This window comes from Heloderma suspectum, chromosome 1 (assembly GCF_057233095.1).
Source record: "Heloderma suspectum isolate Gila_16-S chromosome 1, 16-S_ref, whole genome shotgun sequence".
In the NCBI taxonomy this organism is placed as follows: domain Eukaryota; kingdom Metazoa; phylum Chordata; class Lepidosauria; order Squamata; family Helodermatidae; genus Heloderma; species Heloderma suspectum.
The window spans coordinates 166210683-166226674 of NC_139458.1; the positions used below are offsets into that span (position 1 = coordinate 166210683).

At 41.0% G+C, this 15992-nt stretch overlaps 1 protein-coding gene across 1 annotated transcript in view; it reads right to left on the reverse strand.

Annotated features, from left to right (window-relative positions):
• LRP1B (LDL receptor related protein 1B) overlaps positions 1-15992 on the reverse strand; it is a 1474154-nt gene that overhangs the window by 426519 nt on the left and 1031643 nt on the right. The window contains exons 20-21 of the mRNA XM_084809602.1: positions 12380-12460; positions 7159-7326 (exon numbers count right to left, since the gene is read on the reverse strand). Coding sequence (XP_084665728.1) covers positions 7159-7326; positions 12380-12460 — 249 coding nt within the window. The remainder of the gene's footprint in view (positions 1-7158; positions 7327-12379; positions 12461-15992) is intronic.

The following is a 15992-nucleotide window of genomic DNA, read 5'->3' on the forward strand; positions in this document are numbered from 1 at the left end:
GAGGCAGGGCTATACCTTCTTCCAGCTTGAAGGTCTCAGATCCCTTGTACTGACTGGTTTGCAAGCCTTCCGTATTGCTGGAATATATATATTGATTTTCTGACATATAAGAGCTATTTATTTCTTTCACTCCCTCAACTATTGTCTAGAAGCAATCATTCCACCTGGCTGTAGCAGAAGGAAAGATGAGAAGTGGGGCCCACTCAATTGGTTCACCTGAGAGAAATGCTGCCTTTAGTTCCTCCTCTCCCTAAACTGTTTCCATTCAAGTGAGGGGAGTGCTTTTATTCATTTCCCTCTACTGGGAATGAATTTGCTTCCCTTCAATTGGAATGAATTGTGAAATCAGTTTTGGCTTCTGTAATCCACTCCAAAGGAGAACTTGATGGTTCTACCCATCCTGAGTCCAGAACCTTCAGCAGTTCTATAGATAGCCTGTGAGTAACTGAAAGATTGGGGGTCTACAGCACTAAACAGCTAAGCACCTATAGTATTCAGAAGTCTGAGAGACGGTGAGAAACCAATACCCAGCTTGACTTGAGGGAGCTGCTTCTGGTTCATATGTCTTATCAGTCTTGCTTTAGAATGGGTGTATAATATATTCATTTTAAAACCTCACAGTTTCTTTTTTGCAAAATATTATCTGTTCTTCATGTATGTCTTATACATGAAATAAAATAGGATAGGTAGATGCTGCATGGTCAGATATTATTTTCCTCCTGGTCAATTCATCCCACTGGTTATAGAAGGTAGACACTAGTGGACTGAAGGGACCATGAGTTAAATTTGAGGCCTTTGGCATTATCTTCTTTACCCATCCCACTTCTATGAACCCAGATCCCGTAAGTCTGCCATGAAAAGAATATATTTTCATTCAAGGTCTGAAATTATGCTCATTCTTATTTTCTCTTCTGCTGTGATAGTTACAAACCTATACTTCATTTAAATTCAGAAACATCCTTTTCAATTACTATTTTTCTTTATTCAATCTCTTGGTCCTGAGAAGATCAGAAAACTTTTGCAATGAAGCAACTTTTTTCTTTATTTTGCTCAAAGACTGAAAGAACTTCAAGGCTACCTGTGGTTGTTCTACAAAAATATTTGTACCATAAATTTAGCTTTTGCAAGGTTTGCCAGTGTAATTGCTCCCAGCTCTCTTTGAAATTGCATACTACTAGTCTGTGATGTTACTTTGAGGCAATTTCAGGCAACCCTCACTTAAAGCCATGACATGATCATCATTGAGTTTCAAAGCAGGGATAAGTCTGTGCTTGGGGCTTCACAGAACAGTGCCTTCAGCAGTACATGTACCAAATTCTACAACACAGAATCCAAATGTTTATATTCCAGACTTTAGCTCAAAAGATATGTCTGTTGCTACCCTGAGAATAAACTAATTTCTAAGATATTTGCTGAAATTATAACAAAATTGTCTGTATCCCATAATATTGTGGTTATCAGAAATGGAAAGCTTAGATGTCTATATGGTGCTTGTTTCTGAACTTCCCAGCTATAATCCAGTCACCACCAGCCATTCATGCAGCCATCGATTTACATGGGACTTATGAGTAGTACATTTTGTGCAGGACCACACTTGGAAGAGACAGACAAGCTAAGCACATCTCCAGTTCAGCCTATTCGGGGCTATCATCCACTCAAGTTTTTCTTAAATCAGACAACAGCCCCCATCATAAGCTAACTATCCTGTTCTTGTTTTCCTCTTTTTGGGACCCAGTCCCATGAAGGAAAATGTGGGTGAACAGTTGTGAACTTGATCTAGGTATATCATGGCTGGTGGGAAAAAAGGACTGGATTTCTAAACACCTCTCCTTGAATGTCTAGCATTTACTCAGGAACTTGTGATATTAGTTATTTTGCCAGCGATCCTTTTGATTGCCACTTTTTAACTGAATGATCTCCTTTTATTGCCTTTTAGTTTTAGGCACAACTGGATGACATCAGATTATTGGATCCATGCCAGTTCCTCTTTCTGGATATATAGTCCAGGCCAAAAAATGATCTGGAATGCTTTGGCCATACTTTTACCAGAGAGAACTAGCTCACCTCCATTTTACCACCCACACTATTATCGAGGCTTGTAGCTCCCATCTTGTCTGTAATGGCTAATTGGTGTGAGCTGACAAGCCAGGATAGGTTGTCTTTGCAGGAGCGAACAAGAGAGCATCCTGGCCCTCTTTTCATGCTCAACAGCTCTTGGATGTGTGAAAACCAAAAGTCCTAATGCAACCAAGACAACACATTACCATTTATTAATAGGCTATTGAAAGTCATGAGTTCTTGTGTGACCTACCAACTAGCACCAAAACACATGTACCTAGAGTCAAGAACCTTTTTATTCAGAAAAGCACAATCGCCCTCCTATTTTGCTCACCTGGAAATCTCTCCTTCAGGAGTCAAGACTATAATTTTTCCAAGACTATAATTGATCTTAGACACCTGGCCTCTTTCTTCTTTTTTCACCTTTGCTTGGGAGAGTTTCTGACTTCCATTTGTCTGTGTGTGTTGTTGCCCGGCCGTGGGCACTGAACTCTCAGGTTAGAAGTGCCAAGATAGTGATAAATCAGACTGAAAGGTTTGCTTACAAGGAGACTTTATTGAGTAACTTACAGCACACAGGCGTACCCAATGGTTGGATCAGACAGCTTCTCTGAACCTTGAGCCATTGGGAACTATGGGTCTTATACTGTACTGGTTAGCAATACGCAGAGTAACAGCAGCACGCGCCCCTAGCATCCATTCTCAGCAAAGGCTAGAAGTGTTTGGTTCTCAGGCACAGCCACCTGTAAATGGACTTCGCTTCCAAGGCACATCAGAGATAAAGACTCTCCTCATTAGCAAGGAATGCACCAAGAAGGCTGTTATTGGCCTTTTGACTCATCTGCACATGCTCAGAGGCTTACTAGCATGGGAATTGCACCAATAATGAACTTAAGCAAGATTATGGATCTCTAGGCCCCTTTAACACTACAAATGACTTGGCTACGCTCCTGGGGCCAATATACTATGACTCTCCCTTTTCCCTAATTAACTGGCCAAGGTGCTAGTTGCATCCCCTTTTTCTGGACTGTTACCCACTTCCTGAGAGTACCGTCCTCCTGTACTCCCACATCTTGGTAAACCCTTGCCATGGCCCTTGAATGAGAAGTTTTGTTTCTGCTTTGGATTTATTCTGCTATTGAGGATACCCAATCGCCCTACCTCCGATGTATTTCTGAAAAACCATAAGGGAGGACAGATATAACTTAAGTCTCTCTTTCTCTCTCTTGTCAGCAGTGGCGTAGTGGACAATTTCAATGTGCAGGAACATATGCGTGCATGTATAGGTATGCACATGCACATGCACATCAAACAGCAACAGTACATAAGATCAGCATGACTGCAAGCCTAGTAACCTGGGAGTAAGTTCTATTGAATTTATTGGTGCTTACTTCTGACTGCATAGGTTCAACTTCTAAAATACTTTGAGGTTTGACAAAACAATCTTCACCCAACCAAAAATGCAATGTTTAGAGAGCAATCCTATGTGGATAGATTAGACAGTCGCCTCCAAACTTGGAGACAACTGCCTACCCACTGCACGGCAGAAAGAGCATGGAGGGGATCCCCTTCTCTGCACTCCAGCTGCCTCGCATTCATGGCTAGATGGCCAATTTCAGCTGTCTAGCCAAGGGACATCGGAACGTGGGGTGGGTGGCCGGGTGACACATAGGAAGTGTTGTACTGGCACTTATAAACACCTTGCCTCACCCCTGGAATACCCCCTTTCCCCCTGCTCCACACTGCTCTTACAAGCGTGGAGCACGGGGATGATCTGTGCCACATGCAAGGCAGCAGGGGAGGGCGTGGGGCGTCTGTTCTCTGGGAACCAACCTCAGAACGCGGGCTCCAAGGTCGGTTCCCAGAAACTGACCAATCCTATGGCCGTCCAGCTGCTGTCTAGCAGCCGTAGGATTGCGCCCTTAGATTTAAATTAGAAATGCAAAAATCTCGCAAAGAAGTGTTACCATTTAAATTGCTCGTGTGAAGTAGGCACTCCATAAAATAAAAGGAGAGAACTTGGGTACCTGAGAGTGAGTAACAGATATAAGATCAGAGGATATATTGATAAAGTAAAGTAAAATATATATTTTTTAAGGCAAATCACTGAAGGTTTGTTCTAGAAGGGAGGGGATAGAGAGAGATGAGACAACAGTGAGCCATGAGGAACTGCACACTGATGCTTCAGGGTTTAAGGGAAAAGGTCAGGAGCACAGGAAGCTGGGAAACTGACAAGCGCCGGTATAGTAGAGGAGGAGCACAGAGCTCTGGGGCTTTTTTCAAAGCAGGAGCAGTGATATAATCTCTTGCAGCACACGGGGGTAATTGATGGACTCTCCTTGCTCTGGCAAGTGAATGAAGCAATAATGAGGCATTAAAGTTTTACTATTATTCATGACAGATTAGCTTATAGGAAGTCAGAGAAAGAGGAAAATAATCAAGCAGGCTGGATTATTCTCTCCTTTTATTTTATGGGGTTCCTACTCTTGCTGCACTCCTCTGCAATTGTTAATTCATGCTAGTTTTCTGGCCAGCTCTACCGGATTGGACAACAGCCTGTCCTCTGGAAGAATAGAGCCAGGGCCACAGAGGGCTCACATGTGCTTTCAATATCTGAGGAGATTCATGTGGACTCCCCTCTTGTTTCTGTTGAGTTAACTGTTATTTTTAACTGATTTATAACTTGGTTGTTGTTTTTAGATGTGTGGATCTTAGCTGCTTTGGGGGCTTCAATTTCAAATAGAAAGGAGTGATATACCTTTTTAATTAACAAAATAATAATTTAGAATGTTTATCCCAGTTACATTAATTACAGCTAGATACATCATTACACTCAACTGTTTCTCAGATTTCATTCAGACTCTACCCACTCAAGTTCTTTTAATCTTTCCCCAGCATGGATTTCATCTTTCCCATACTTGGATGAATAATAATGCAGCACAAATGGACTTGTATGCATAGATATATGGTGAGCTAGATTGTATGAAGAGTTCCAAACCAGAATTTTAAGCCTGGTATTTAAAATTACATTCTCAGAGACAGCTTAGCCTCAAGCTAAACTATAGCCTGTAGGTAAACACACATATTTATTAATAATTCATGCTTTAATGCTTAAATATTTATTCTTTGGTGTTAAAAACATCAGAATGAGGAAAATCTGTGAGGCTAAATTTTGGTGTTTTATGAAGATTTTAAACCTACGATGTTTCTTTCTCAAAGCTATTTTGGAATTTTCTTCCACTATAAAGATACTGGGGAAAATTATCCATGGATCTAGACTACAATTGTATAATAAAATAAAGAAGGTGCATGGAAATGAATGGGTTTATATTACAATACACTATTGAGAATTGCTGATTGTACAGCTGGGCCCCAATCTAAATGATGTATACACGTGTACTGCACTGTGGGGTGATTGTAACTGTATACATTTTTCACCCGGAAATGTCAAGACATTTACTGTATAATCCTATGCATGTTTACTGAGAGGTAACCCCACTGAGTTCAATAGAACATACTCCCAGGTAAATGTGTATAGAGTTGCAGCCTTAGTGTTTTTATATATGTATGTTATTTAAAACATTTAACCTTCCTCATAAATGTCCAAGGCAGCTTACGAAAAGGCATAACATTAGAACAGCCATTTTAAAGCATTCTTCCATGAATCATCATTTCTGGAAACTGTCTGAGTAGTTTTGCTGTCAGTGTTTAAAATATTAATATACAAGGTATTACAGGATGCAACCACAGTTAGTCAAAAACATTGCTTAGGTGCATTTCCATCAATTAAAATCAATTTGAGTGATGATTCCAAATTAAAAGTTTGTGGCAGCAACAGTGTAGGATCGGAATCAATATCAATATTCAATTAGAAACTGTGAAATTTGAAGAATACCAATATCAGGCATTTTCAGATTGATGATTTATTCTGCTACCCAGACTGCCCTTGAACATCTGAGTTAGTTAATCAGATGCACATTCAATCCAAGTGGATGGAAAACATCAGTACAGACTGAAGCAGATTTTATATTCAATATGAACTGCATTTTTGAATGGATTTTTACCGTGCATCTTAGATGGTAACATATTATATCTGACATGTATTTAAAATTATTATAGCTTAATAGCTTAGATGTGATGTTCTTTTCTGTAATGTGAATTTGCCCTCCTATTCTTATCCTGCATCATAGCTAAATGAAAGTAACTTGGGTACAATCCTATGCATGTTTCAACAGAAAAGTGTCCTACCACCCCCAGCGTTCCCCAGCCAGCATAGCTAGCTGGGGAATGCTGGGAGTTGTATGACTTTTTTCTGTTGAAACATGCATAGGATTGTGTCCATAGAGACTAATGTCTTACCAAATTTCTTGGATTTGATCCAGCCTTAGTCATACTTTAGTCAATGGGGCTTAAGTCCCATTGGTTTCAGTGCATATACCCTAAGTATGACTAAGCCTGGATCCAGCCACTTGTAATTTTCTATCATTTGCTTTCATATTAAATACAAGAGCTTCAAAATTCTGCAGAACCTTTGAAACACTGTAAACACAAATACAGATTTTCTGTAAAATGGATGGCCAGACCTTCCACTAAGGTAAATATAGAATATGTGCTAAGATTTGTCAACAATAATTCCAATATATAAAAATTATCTTATTTCTATATACTATATTTCTGTATTGGCCCCATTCTAGCTTCTTCATGCTAAACATCATTCATGCTGCTCACCATGCATCACACATACACATGCCAAATAATGGTTGATGCTGTTACTTTTGAAAGTGAGAGGCAAAACTGGATCTAGCATTCCAACACTTTACCAAAAGAAGACTGAGTTAGCAGACTTAGTAATGATAACATTTATTCTATGCTTTTGCAAATCCAGCAAGGAAAACCATGTACACAGTGCTGGATGCTAGATGTAAAGATCCAACTTCCTTTTGCTTACAAAGGACCCAATTCAGAAAATAATTGGCTGTGAATCACCATACAGGGCCCAGGTCACAGACCTAGAGGAAAGCCACATTGATTCAGTTTAACAGCACAGTCCTATGTATGTATGTGAACTTGGAAGTGGGGAAGAGAGCATAAAATACCAACCTTCCTTGGTGCAATTTGGATTGTTTTCATCACTGAAGTCTCCACAGTCATTGTCGCCATCACAAGCCCAGTGACCTGGAATACACCTGCCACTGGAACATCTGAACTGATTGTCAAAGCATGAATGAGCACAGCCCAGTTCATCACTGCCATCACCACAGTCATCATCTGTAAAAATGTATAGGTATTTTTTTTTTCATCATGCCTTAAGTATTCTTATGAAATGTAAGTAGAAAATGGAATTCAGTACAGGTTCACACTAATGAAGGTTTAATTCATATTTTGTTTTCCTTTTTAGAACACAGTCAATGTGCACTCACCAAAAGTATCAATTCTGTACATGTGGTAGACAAGAACCCTGCATTCAAACAATGCAACTTGTGATACAGGCAGTACTCATATAGATGTGTATGCACTTGATTCACAGAACTTTTCTTGCTTAGTAATCAGACAGGAACATATGAATTAAGAGTAAAGATGAATGTGTATACACTTGGATTGTGAAATACATTGCACATGTGACTGGAGATTATGCATATGTTTGCTGCCCATCAACATGTAGAGGATTCCCAAAGGTGTGTCAACCAAGCGCAAGGGACTTCAGACAAGAGTCATATATACTCTAAGATAAACTATCTCCTCTGAGAAAATTGCCAGGGTAAAGACAGCTCGATTCCTTTCCAAGTTATCTCTTTTCTCCACAGAGAGTGTATAATGTCTTTAGAATGTATACAAAGATAATTTCAGATTAGTTTCAGATAACACTGATAATATTATGGCATTATTTAATTAAATATGATGTTCCAAACGCTATTCAGATCATTGGATGCCACATGTAAGGGTCATACCTGTTCATGACCTAGAGCAAATCTGCTCTTGGAACCACAGCATTTATGTTAAAACAAATTTAAGTCATTTCATGCATTACTTTTAAGATCTGTAAGCTTGAACCTTAGGTTTAAATGTTGTTTGGCATTGTCAGTAATATACAGGCCAGTCTTTGAAGACATGGTGCTAGTCTGCAGACATTTCACTCACCTCAAAATAGGGTCTTTTTAATTAACTATTAATTCACTATTTAATTAACTGGTAATTATTTTGGGGAAAAGTGAAATTTAGAGGAAAGCCACCTTTTTTCCATATACTGGGAACTGCACAACATCATGTAGCTACATTCTGAGTGCCTTTCTTTACCTGTTCAAACACTGCATGTTCCTAACTACAGTGACTGATAGGGAAAAATTCTTAAGGGATAGTGTTGTGCCTTGTCAGGGAGATTTCATATTTTAGTTCATGATTGATTATATGATTTCATTCAGGTTTGTGTAAATTTTAATCTCAATGTCTTAAAATAGGGACATTTTAAAGGTGATGTAATGGATATCTAAATTTTAACATTTGTTTTAAATAATATGGGTTTGTGTTATTTTTATTTCTGTTCAAATGTTACTTTAGATAGATACGTCGTTTTTCTTTGTTAATTTTTTGTTTGGTGATGGTTTGATGACTAGATACAAATAAAGAAATCAGAATTATTCTTAAAAGAAATGTTTAACTAGCAAACTGTTTAGTGCGGTGGCTTGCCCTTGCTTAAAGTAGAGGAGGAGAAGAAAATACAGAGACCACTCAGCCATCTCGTCAAAAACCACTCGGCTACTCACAGAAATTCTTCATCTACATTTACTGGAGACCAAAGGGCTAGTGAACATGGGAGAACTAGTTGGTGGCAGCCCTAGTTAAAAATACCCCACCAAGTAGGGATGTCAGAGAATTCTGCCACGGACTGAAATGGGATTGAATTCCCTTCAGTCGGTGCCACGGAATCCACTGCAGAATGGCACCACGAGGTCCTGCGGAGCCAGCAGTCATGCGGATTTTTTACGTTGTCCGCAAAGAGTTGTGAAATTTTCATAAATTTCTCCCTCTTTAGTGAGCTTCCGCCATGCATTAAAAACGTGGTTGTTCAGGCAGGCATTTGGGGTGGGTTAGGGTATTTTAGAAAATGTTTTTATTGTAGAATTTTATTGTTTTAAACTGTTTTATTATATGCTTGTACATTGCCCAGAGTGGCTGGGTGACCAGCCAGATGGGTGATTAATAAATTTAATAATAAATAAATAAAATAAATAAAAATGCAGTGTGGTATATTCTAATAATAAAAATGTAAGCTTTTTTAAAAAAAAAAAATGAATTGTGCTCACCACTGTTTGTGGGTGTTCTTTTTAAATTGAAATCCTCCATCTTTGATTACTTTCAGCCAAAACACTCCAGGACCGGCATGCTCATTTTAAAAGGTTTTTTCTTTCTTTAAAACAGCGTTGCTTTAAACAACTAGTTTATCGCTCAGGCACACCTAAGACAACCTTCTTTTGGAAACCCCTAGGAAGAGGAAGTGTTTTGGCTGAAAGTAAACAGAGATGGAAGATTTCAATTTTTTTTAAAAAATGTAAATATTTATGAAAAAATAACGATTCTTACAGAAGTTATGCAGACTCATGGAGACGGCTGGGCACCGGAACTACAGTTGTCGGTATGGATTTATCTTCGTAATTTTCAGAGAGGAAAAAAAAGAGGAGAATTCTGGGGGCTTGTGAATAGGGATGGCAGAGAATTTCTCCACAAATCTTCGGGAGGCCGAGCGCCGAGGCATTCGGCCCCCCGAAAGTGTTGGGGAAATTCTCCCCCGGCCCCCCACCCCCCCGGGATGGGACTTACCTTCAGCGAATGTCCCTCTCGGTGGCAGGTCCCGGTGGCGGTTCGGCGGCGGTTCGTTGGGGGCGGGGGCGGTGGCCAGTCTCCCGACCGGCTGCCGCCGCCATTACAAAATAAAAAAGTAAAAAAAACCCAAAAACACACACCTGTGATAGGCTATGTGACAATTTACGTAGCCTATCACGGCTAGATTTCCAAAGTCAGCCGTTATAGGCTACGTAAATCGTCACATAGCCTATCATGGGTGACTTTGGAAAAAAAAAAAAAAGCGCGTACGCAAATGGCGGCGGCCCATGGGCACCGCCATTTGTGTTCCTTATTTTGGCACGTCTAGTCTACGTAAAGATTTACGTAGACTACGGCGAAAATAACAATAATAAAAATAAATAAAATAAAGTCACCCGTGATAGGCTACATGACGATTAATGTAGCCTATCACGGCTGACTTTGGAAATCTAGCCATGATAGGCTACGTTAATTGTTACATAGCCTATCATGGGTTTGGGGTTTTTTTTTACTTTTTTTTCATGGCTAGGGAGACGGGGCGCTTCTCTCAGGCCTGAATTTCAGCCGGGCGAGGCGGGGCGCCTCCCCCCCGGCCTGAAATTTGGCCGGGCGAGGCGGGACACCTCCCCCCCCCTCGCCTGAACTTCGGGGGGAGAAGTGAAGCGCCTCCCCCCCACCGCGAAAAAAGCTGCGGGACAAGGTAAGTCCCTTTCGTACATCCCTACTTGTGAACAGTGGAACAGAGCACTGGCTGCAAACTGCGAAGTCAAGCGGCACGGAAGGTACACAATTCGTACATCCCTCCACCAAGTAATGAGCAGTGATTGAAGCAGGCTCATTACAGTGTAAAGACAATGTGTGCCATTCCATGCAATGCTGTTATTAAACCTGAAACACTATGAAAAACTTTTTTATGTTTGGATTTCTAAAAATACAAATGTCTTGCAAAAAACCAAAGGTGCTTCATTTGAAAGCAGACCCAAAGGTTTAAAATAATAGAACTGTTTTATGTGAGTGGGGCTGGATTGCTCCCCACCAGGCCTATCATGGGATGGTTGATGTCATGGTATATGGCCTGACCAAAATTAAAAAAGGAACAGCTGCACCAATTGAATTTCCAATGCTTTGGAAGAAGCAAGGGGGACAGAATTCTCCAGAGTCCAGAAAAATCTCTAACAGCTTTTCCCTTGATAAAGACCAGTGTTGAAACACACTGGGAATTCAAATGGTGCAGCTGTTGCTTTTTTATTTTAGTTTCCAGCCTTAGCTGTTTTTTCTGATCCCTGTAGGTGCTGTTGCTTGTGTGGCCCAACCCCCACTTTGGCTTGGTCTTGAACAGGCAATTAAGGCCCATTAGCTTTACAAAAGATCTGCTGCTGGTTAGGGATGTACGAATCCCTTACCTGGCTCTGCGCAGGGGCATCCGTGGTGGGGGGGAGGCACTCCGTCCCTCCCCTCGGAATCCTCGACGGGGGGGGAAGGCGCTCCGTCATAGCCGCTGCCATTTGCGTCCCTGTATTGAGCCATGATAGGCTATGTAAATACGTCGCCTATCATGGCGGGGGGGGGGGAAACCAGCGTGTGCAAATGGCGGTAGCCGCCATTTGCGTATGTTGGGGTTCCCCCCCCCCGCCGTGATAGGCTATGTAAATACTTACTTAGCCTATCACAGCCTCCACAGGGATGCAATTGGCATCCCTTTGTTAGCCGTGATAGGCTGTGTAAGTATTTACGTAGCCTATCATAGCTATTGAGAGGAGGAAGTGAATGGCGGCCGCAGGACGGCCGCCATTCGCAAAGCAGAGCGGACGGGAGCAGGTAAGTGCTCCGTTTTGTGTGCCTTTCATGGGGTGGGGACGGCGGGGACTTCGTCCCGTGCGCCTTTCATGGGTTGGGGGGGCAGGGGCTTCATTCCGTGATGGATTTCGGGGGGCCGAATGCACTGGCATTCGGCCTCACCAAGATCCGCCATGGAATTCTCTGACATCCCTACCCCTGGTGGAGGTGAAAACTGCTAGAAATGGTTTGTTGATATGGATCAGCAGAGCTAAGTGAACCTTTGGAGTCTCCTCAGGGGAGTGGCTATGGAGATGAGTGCCTGCACTTCAGAATTTACCTCTACACCACTTATGGTACAACTCTATGGATCTCTAATCATAGGTAAGCCCCACTCGGTTCTATGGTGATGATAAATCAGTGAAAAACAACAACAATGTCTTCTTTAATTACTGGGTCAGTTTTACAAACTTCTGATCAAAAAACTGTTTTTATCAGCTCTGATATATACTGGATTGGATCCAGACAAATGCCCATGGAAGGGGGTGGGTAGAAGGTGATTTGCACACACATTCTTCCCACCACTGCTGAGAAGTTTCTCCAGAGGGTCAGGGTACCCTGGTGAATAGGGTGGTCTGTGGTACAGGGGACTGAGGGGAAAGGAGATCCCTGAAAATCAGGCAGAAGTAACTTTTGTGAGTAGTGCTGAATTGTTGGTTCTCCTTACCTGAATCACAATGCCACTTGCTACTAATGCATCTTCCATTTTTGCAAACAAAATGAGCTAGTGGGTCGCAAGTTGGAAATTCTGTAAGAAGAAAAAGCCCAACATTGCAGTTATGTCAGAATGTGAATACTAGCATAACTCTTCCCACATAAATGCACAGAAAGAAAGAAAAGTATTAGATCAGCTACTATACTGACTGAGTCACCAAAAGAAGTGTATATATTTGTATATATAGGTTTCTAACGGAAATAAAATTATTTTGTGAAAGCATTAGACACAAAGGCCTTTCATAGCACACGGACCTAAGTTGTCATTTGAAAGCAATTTTAATTAGCAAAGGGAATTTCCTTCATGTGAAAAAACTATGTGAGAATCATACCTAGAACAAAAGCACTTGTAGAAATTAAACCAAGTCATGAAAAAAATCACAGGAGTATAACTGCTGCTTAGGTCTCAAAGATTTGGTGACCCTTTAGGGTAACGCTATGATTCTCGAAGGATGTTTTGTAGCTATTACTGTGATAATAACTTCATGGTACTACTTTTTATTCAAAACATCTGTCTTACTTTGGGCATAATGAATTAACCTCAACATGTTATTGAAGGGGAAACTATAAACATAAGTAGCACCAAACAGAGTAAAGTTATAAATGTGATCCTCTGATTGAGTGTTTAATCCACAGATACGTTTATGAAATAAAACATGCATTGATAATTCCCACACCTTTTTAAAGAACCTGTGAACAAAGACACCTGAACACCCTAGGATACACTAGGATTGCAACCAGCTCTTCTAATAGTCACATCTGATATGTGTCAGAGAACCAACCTGGTTCTCTACCTGCATTGACACTGAGAAATGCTGATGTAAGAGATGTATGCTTAATACTTTTTCTCCAACTACAGACTATTTATCATTTAAAACAATTATTACTAGAATTTATTTAAAGTGTTGAACACATTTGCTAAAGCATTATTATTCTGACTTGACAAGTTCTCAGTCCAAGCTGGAAATAATACAGACAGGACAAAGGTGAACCACTGCAAGACACAATATTCACCCATAACTGCATTATATATGGTACACTTCACTTCTGTAGACAAGGTTAGAATATGTTATGGCTAAACCAGAAATCAGCTCACTGTGTAAAGCTAGGGAAGAGAACCACTTCAAAAAACACACATCTTCCTGATACTCTCCTTAACCATTTCAGGAGCCAAATGCATGGTTTCTGATCTGAGTTGATGTGACAGTTTTCTTCATTTCAAACTTGGCTACAAAGGGAAACCAAATCTCTGAGAATATTGTTGAAAATTATCCTGCAACAAGAGAGTTACTTTTCTAACAGTAATGATATGTTTTGTTTACTATATTACTATTAGGCAATTATTTTAATCTCACACTCCATGGACTGGATAATGCATCTAATATTGTGCAGCAGGAACATCCACTACCCAAAATGTAAAGAACTGAAAAGGTAGCAAAGGGAAGACTTGATCACAGAAGAGGAAAGTAAGCTCAAAAATGCTTCACCGACTAATTATTTTAAAGTTAGAGATTGAAGTTGATCAAAAGTAATGAACTGGCTGCTTGTTTTGAAAAGGTGAGTAAAACAGTGAGTAATGTCAATTTGTCAGCTGTTCCTCAAGACACAGTTATTGTTAATAGTACAAGACAGATATCCTCAGATCTATTACATCAGAATATTACCACTGATAAAAGAACTACTTCAAGAGTAGGGATGGGGGAGAATTTCTCCCCGAAATTCGGGGGGCCAAGTGCCAATGTGTTCGGCCCCCCGAAGTAGTTTCGGGGAGAAATTCTCCGCACCCCCCCTGCACCCCGCACCCCCCCCGGGACGGGACTTACCTTTCCCGAATGTCCCTCCCGGCGGCGGGTCCCGGCGGCGGTTCGTCAGGTCTTTGTCAGGGGCAGGGGCGGCAGCCGGTCTTTCGACCGGCTGCCGCCGCCGCCGCCATTCCAATAAAAGTAAAAAAAAAAAAAAAAACGCCCCCGTGATAGGCTACGTGACGATTAACGTAGCCTATCATGGCTAGATTTGCAAAGTCAGCCGTGATAGGCTACGTAAATCATCACGTAGCCTATCACGGGTGACTTAAAAAAAAAAAAAGCACGTACGGCTAATGGCAGCCCCCATAGGGAGCTGCCATTCACGTTCCTTATTTTGTCGCCGTAGTCTACGTAAAGATTTACGTAGACTACAGCGACCAAATAAGGAACGTGAATGGCGGCTCCCTATGGGGGCCGCCATTTGCGTACGCGCTTTTTTTTTTTTAAGTCACCAGTGATAGGCTACGTGACGATTAACGTAGCCTATCATGGCTGACTTTGCAGATCTAGCCGTGATAGGCTACGTTAATCGTCACGTAGCCTATCACGGGGGCGTTTTTTTTTTAAACTTTTTATTTCGCGGCCGGGCGAGGCGCCTCCTACCTGGCCTGAATTTCGGCCGGGCGAGGCGGGAGGCCTCCCCCCCGGCCTGAATTTCGGCCAGGCAAGGCGGGAAGCCTCCCCCCCAGCCTGAACTTTGGGGGGAGCAGCGAAGCACCTCCCCCCCACCGCGAAGCAAGCTGCGAGACCAGGTAAGTGGCTTTCGTGCACTCCTATTCAAGAGCAACAGTTTTGGGGAGACCAATGGGAAGGGTGGATTAAAGATCATGATGTGAGTGGCACAAGTGTTCTGAGGTGAAGGGTTCAGGGCTTCTCCTGGTGCAAGAATGGCCACATATGCATCTCAAAGGCTATTATGGGCTAATCATGTCATGCTATATTTTGATGACTGTGAAACTAGTATTTCTTTAATACTGTCCTCACATTCCAGAGGGGAGCTGTGTTATTCTTTTGCAGCAAAATCAACAGAGCTTTATGATACTTAAAATAAAGTGACATATGCTTTCACAGGACAGAAGCTACTTAATAGGATGGTTCTTATTTATTAATTAAAATCATTTATATCCCACCTTCCATTTAAAAACACTCAAATGCTCGCTCTGATTCTGCCTTTTCATGTGTTACTTAAAAGATAACCCTATTGTTGAACATTACCTTTATTTTCAAATATATACAAGTTGTTTGGTTTGTCAATATGTTGCAAAAAATCAATTCAGTGAAATTATTCAGGATAACTTTTAAAAACTGATTACCTTAAATCTTGAATGTCCCTCTTTAAAATAAAAAATCCCTCAGCATGATTGTGATACACAAACCTCAACAAGGCAATGATGCTGTTACTATACCCAAAGGTTTGCCAAAGAGCAGTCTCTGAAATATCATGCATTGGGCTCAGAATAAATATAATATGGCAAAATCAGCCTATCAGAAAAAACAGTAAACACAGGTGCAGGACAACATGCTCAATACTTCCCTTGTTAACTTAGCTTTAATTTAAAAAGAAAATGCTTAGTAAACAAGTGCTCAGTATCAATTATTATTGGAACTGCTTTAAGGTCATGATTCTATTGAAAATACCCTGCAATTTTGTAATGCATTTATGGTAACCAGATTTAACACATGACCCTTCTCTTTATATCATTACATTTTTAATCATGATACCAAGGATGTCTTGTCAAAGGTCCTATATTTTATCCCTGG